The sequence below is a fragment of the Oncorhynchus gorbuscha genome, linkage group LG12, assembly GCF_021184085.1.
Source record: "Oncorhynchus gorbuscha isolate QuinsamMale2020 ecotype Even-year linkage group LG12, OgorEven_v1.0, whole genome shotgun sequence".
NCBI lineage: Eukaryota > Metazoa > Chordata > Actinopteri > Salmoniformes > Salmonidae > Oncorhynchus > Oncorhynchus gorbuscha.
Genome location: NC_060184.1, coordinates 28,481,899 through 28,487,892, shown reverse-complemented (window position 1 = coordinate 28,487,892; position 5,994 = coordinate 28,481,899). Strand labels below are relative to the sequence as shown.

The window sequence follows — 5,994 nt, the reverse complement described above, 5'->3', positions numbered from 1 at the left end:
ATTACGGATATTGACTGTGCCTTCTCATCCCACCCGAACTGCCAGGTAGGCCTGGTAAACTACATGTCTGTACCTCGCGCTTTTGGATAGCCTGTAAATCCACGCCCTTGATTACATAGTAGCCTACAGGAGGCTATTGAAATTGGTGTAATTTCTGTTAATGGTCAATTATAAATAATGAATTAAAATCAGCTTCCTGTAAAACTATCATGTCATGGATGATTTAGATGCTTAATTTGTCCATTATGTGCCCCAAAAAATCTAATGCTTAACCTTTCATGTGTGTTCTTATTTTGTGATCTTGTTATGATTACACTTTATCCAAGATGGGCATATCTTGATTAAGATTAACGGCAAATAATGCAATGATTCAACTAATCAAGGGCTATTTACTACATTCAATAATAAACTGCATAGCCTTTTGAGCCAGAAGATGGCGCACTATGCGTGCCAAATATGGCTTTGCTGAAATAGAATGTCCTTGTGGAACAAGCTGAAGAAATAACATCCCAAATGTAATGCAAAATGTCCTTCAAATCTAGGATTGTTTTTTTTAGGATAAGGGCTAGGGGCCAATTGAGAATTCAGCAATTGGATGTGTTGCTCCCTCCACATGGAGCTCCAGAACTAGGCTCACAGCTGGACCCCGAAAACCCTGTGTTTGTCTCCCTAGACCTCTGCTCCCTATCCTGGGCTGGCCTGGGGATTCTGCACTTGGCTCTGGGCCGCTATTGTCAGCCCAATACAGAGATCCAGAGGATGAGCCAACAAATTATGTGCTGGACAATATTTGTAGGCTACTTGATATACTCTTTATACAAGTGGGGAGCTTGAGTGAATTGAACAAATCAAAATCATAATATTTGTCCAAAAAGTCTTTATTTCTGAATCCCAATGAAAAATAATGCCACATGTATGCCCACACAGCAAAGGAAAACATTCTTTGCACAGGAGGTTGGTGGCACCTTAATTGGGGAGGATGGTTTGTGGTAATGGCTGGAGCGGAATCAGTGGAATGGTATCAAATACAGCAAACACATGGTTTACATGTGTTTGATGCCATTCCATTAGCGCCGTTTCAGCCATTATGAGCCGTCCTCCCTTCAGCAGCCTACACTGGTTCTTTGTTCACAAAAGCTGGTGCATTCAATTGTTCAGTTTCTCATCTACAAAGGGGGCATCAAAGGGAATGAAATAACTTAAATATAAATTCTTTAACATTTTCTTACCCCCCCAACTTACATGGTGAATCACCAGGGAAGGACCGGTCGATAAGCAACAATTAGGTCAAGGATTTCAAAATAAGGAAGTAAAAAAATAAGTAAATATACAAAACTGGAATGGGTCAACAAAATTAAATATATGTTTTACATTCATTGATCATTTCTATAACATTAATTATTAATTGTATTGTTCAGTGAACATTTTGAACATTTTCCTAAATAAATAATTTATATTCAGAGGGGTTTCAACTAACTTCAAATTAAATAAGGCCTTAACACTTAACAAAACTAGAATCTAGGGCATCTGGACACAACGTAAATTACCATTAGCAAAATGTGGATACCCTCACTTGGATTCAATTAAGACCATTGAGGTATTTACGTCTCAAATATTTGTGATTTAATATGTAAAAAGTTAAGATTCTCATTTGTTTTCCTTGACTAACATACCATACATAGCCGGTGAGTTTGTGACAAATCACTGATACAAATGCATTGAATTGTTGGCCTCACAGACCTGTCCGCACAATCACTTGTGTACACACACACACAAATACATAGTCATCCTTCCTTGATGGTGGATAGTCACAGCCTTGGTGTATTTCGCTGCACCAGTAACTGTCTATGTACAGTAGCTGTCTGTCTAAAAGGGTTGAGTACTGTAACAGTGACCTCAGTGAGGTGTTGCTAAAAGCATTGGGGAGAAAACACCCAATAACTGGAAAGGGTCGCAAAATAATAGAACAATTAAACGTACAAACAAATAATAGGCTACCTGTTGACAATCTAACAGCAAAGAGAAGGTCAATTTGTTGGTAGAACAGAACATTCACACCATTCATTTTGTACACTCAATTCCAAAGGTTCGTATCAGTACATGAGCATGCCTTTCAGATGATCATATCCCCCAGTTGTCAGTCAGTGCGACTCCGGTAAGGTTAAGGGTCAGGGCGAGGTTGTAAATCTCACACAAACTAAACAAGACTTTGGTCACAGTTCTAGCTAAAAGAAAGACATTCATTTCAAACCATCCATTTTGTATCAGCTTTGCCCAGCCCCCTATCCAATCTACCCTCACAAGGATTCCAGTCACAAATATGTTTGCTCCTTCTTTCCTCTCATATCACAGCCCTATGTTATTGCACAATTACATTTACTTAGACCAGGTAGTCTTCCCACAGTATACAGAAACTGTCCACCAAGCTAAGGGTCTTCAGAATATGTACTGGAACATGGCTGGTAAGAGTTTTGTTATACATTGTTCGGACTGTGACCTGTGCTCTCAAGACCAGATAGTTGTGGAGCAACTGCTTGGTTGGTAAATTGTTTTAAAATCTTTACAGGCGAGCTTCAGACTCTTCCGTTGTTAAAGCCATGCATGTGTCAGCATTCAATGGCATGCTGGTAGAAAAACACGTTTGTTTTTTAAAGTTGATTTCTATTATCAACATGTAGCTAGCAGCTAACAGGTCTACGAGCATGGTTCTCTGCTAGATATAAAAAGTGACTTTTATTAGCTATCTCATCTCAATGTACTTTGAAGTTGTATATGTCTATAGCTTTGATAGAGAAATATAAACCAATAAAAGGGTTCCTTACACATGATTTCAACAGAGCCCATTTGTTTAATGGGTAAATGGATATAGTGGCCTTTCTAACAAAATAAGTACGTACATCCAGTCATTTCACCATACAACCTAATGTGTATCAGGGAAAATACTAATCTCCCTACTGTGGTTGCAGCAGCAACTTTTGCCCGCTGAGTTGTACCGGAATACCAAGATTGCTATTCGCATGAAAACAATCTATTTCCCAAATCATAAAAGTAGCCAGATATACCAACACCCCACAAAAATGTCCTTTATAATCCACACACCGTTTTGTGAATGTCACTGCGCCACGCCAATTCACAGATGGTGTGATCCCATTCACCAAACTTTCACTGTACTGTAGTCACTCTAACTAAGGAAAGCTTAGGCCAGAAGGCGAGGGAGGCCAGTAACACTGAAGAAAAGTAGAATAACAGATCATTCTATAGACTCCATTTCAGTACTCTAGTCCTCACTGCTACTAGAAGGTGTGTGCGTTTGGGAGGATCAACATCTGAGAGGTGAGAGACAGCAGGGTCATGTTCAGAAGTCACAAAATAGGAGAAAGCAAACAGGAGGTGCTACGGCAGGGATGGGCAGCTTTCCAAAAACAAAGTATCTGACTGTTTAGAGTAATAATAGTAGAATACACAAGGTGCAATTTTGAAATTAGGTTGTGCATAAGCAGTTTCTCTTGTTATATCAGTCACTGACAGTCCCTCAATTAGCCCATGTCAGCTAAAATATTATAGATTGGTAGTTAGTCTAACCAGCTATCTAAACTTGTAGTAATTATGGTCAATCTAACGGCCGGGGGCCCCCATTGATTTTATTAGTCACTCTCACTCAGATATATTAAAAACTGCAAAACTGCATATTAAAAACATTTCTCTCCACCCTATGGCAAAATGTGTAGAATAGTAGCAAATTAGCTGTAAAACTGAAAGATTCTCTCTCCTCCCATAGGCAAAATGTGTAGAATTGCAATTCTAACTTAGGGCCCCTCAAAAGGCCAGGGCCGGACTGACTGCATGTGTGGGTATGGATTTGGGTAAGCAGACCCGCGAGCCACTGCGGCCCCTCGTGATATGTCCCGTTTTTTTGTGGCCCCCACCCTCACCAAAGTTGCCCATCCCTGTGCTACGGGAACTTGTTTAATAAGAACACGTATTTTCATTTTCTATTTCAAAACGTTTTGCTTTGTGGTGCCCTACTGAACACAACCCAGGTGTGGAGCTTTAGTGTTACCTCTCACAAACCTCTGAATATCTGTGAGTCTTTGAGAGCACAATGGCAGTGGTGGCTAGTAGAAGATGGGAAGAAGGAGGACTATTTCAAAAGATCACGCTATGATGCTTCCTTTGCTCCATCAAAATATAAAGCTAATAATTTGTAGAAATAGATAGTGTACCGTTTAAAAAGCTCATTTTCAAAGATTGTTTATAACTGTGCTTCTCTTTTGAGGCTAGCTGCATATGTATCATTGACAGGAAATCATGTTGCCATGAAGTATTAGGTTGGCCGGTCACCACTGTATCTTAGTGACTTTTGACCTCGAGCCCAAGTGTTTTCCTATTGGCAGGCAACCGACTCCTCCCCTCTAAGAAACACAAGTACAGTATTTGAAACACTGGTGACAACAAGGGAGACTCAATAGTCGAAAGTGGCCTTCCACTCCTCATCTCCTCTCCTCCCCTGGACTCATCTGAAGAGGAGAACAGGCTAAGAAGCCACACTAGACAATTGAGATGTGCCCCAACAATTACAGAACAAACAGACAAAAAAGAAGATAAACATGAGTGAGGTCATAGATGGCCTATGAGGATGAGGTCTGTTCAGAGATTGGGGCATTAAGGTGAGAGCAGTATGGTCTATAAAAGGGTGAGGAAAGGGTAGGGGGTCTAGGCTTCGGTTTAGGTTCAGGCTGTTCCACTGGCAGAGTAGGAGAACTGGGGGAAGTGGGGTCTCCTGTCGCTGTCGAAAGACTCCATGCTGTCATCTGGGAAGGAAAAGGAGGGCAAGTTTGAGAAAGAGAGTTAAAGCAAAATTAATTCAAAACTGACATTCATGTTCCAAAATAATACAACTCAACAACAAAGCAATTAAGGCAAATTGTGGTTTAACTAGTAGTATGAAAGCTACTAAGCCCACTAGGGGTAGTCATTGTGCTATAAATGCATAAACTCTTTAAAGCAGGGGTGTCAAACATATGGCCCGCAGGGGCACAAATTACTGTACTCAGTATCAGAAAATAGGCTGATCCTCTTTGAAGTCTTGTAGATCGATGCATTGCACGTTTTTTGTTTATACAGCCTTTTTGCATAAACTACCACCGTACGTACCCCACTTCTCTGTTACAGAAATACCAGATATCAGACACCATCTCAGGCTAACTCTGGAGATCCCTTTGAGCTCAACAGAGTTAGATAAATCTGCCTTTAGCTATTTTGCACCTTGCTTGTGGAATGGTGTACAGAGTTTGCTGAAATTGGATGAATTAGTGCCTCTAAAGCGAGAAGCGGGCAGGCGAAACAAGCAGAGAGGCGGATGAGAAGAACGGGACAGGCAAAGCAGTGACTGTATTCTAGCAGGATAGTCCATCTCTCCAATCATCTTCGCTGATAGCGATGTTGTGTTTCCATGAGTGGATTTTTATTTTACCTTTATTTAACTAGGCGAGTCAGTTAAGAACAAATTCTTATTTACAATGACCGCCTACCGGGGAACAATGGGTTTTTACAACCTTGTTCAGGGGTAGAACGACCTTGTCAGCTCAGGGATTCGATCCAGCAACCTTTCGGTTAATGGCCCAACACTCTAATCACTAGGCTACCTGCTGCCCCATATGCTTAACATACAACATATATAAAGGGAGGGAGGGTACTTTGTCCTGGAGGCGTGATGGTGATGGTCTGCCCGGTGAACTCCACATCAAAATAGCGGGTGTCTGTTTCCGAGGTGACCTGGGGCTTGAAGGGCGGAACCAGCTGAGAAGAAAAGGAAGGAGTCATGATAGTGGGTACCTAGATGTCATAACACTTGTCATAACCATGAGAACAATGAGAACTAGTGGAGGCTGCTGAGGGGAGGACAGATCATAATAAAGGCTGGAACGGAGCGAATGGCATCAAACACAAGGAAACCCTGTGTTTGATGTATTTGATACCATTTAATTTCTTCCT

At 41.1% G+C, this 5,994-nt stretch overlaps 1 protein-coding gene across 4 annotated transcripts in view; it reads right to left on the bottom strand.

The window, feature by feature from the left end:
• Positions 1-860: 860 nt before the first annotated feature.
• The window catches only part of LOC123990831 (RAC-alpha serine/threonine-protein kinase), a 40,232-nt gene continuing 35,098 nt past the window's right edge, over positions 861-5,994 (bottom strand). For all 4 annotated transcript variants that reach the window (XM_046291717.1, XM_046291716.1, XM_046291719.1 and 1 more), the window contains 2 exons: positions 5,697-5,799; positions 861-4,811 (listed from right to left, as the gene is read on the bottom strand). In XM_046291717.1, the coding sequence (XP_046147673.1) occupies positions 4,732-4,811; positions 5,697-5,799 (183 nt within the window). In that variant the 3' untranslated portion in view covers positions 861-4,731. The remainder of the gene's footprint in view (positions 4,812-5,696; positions 5,800-5,994) is intronic.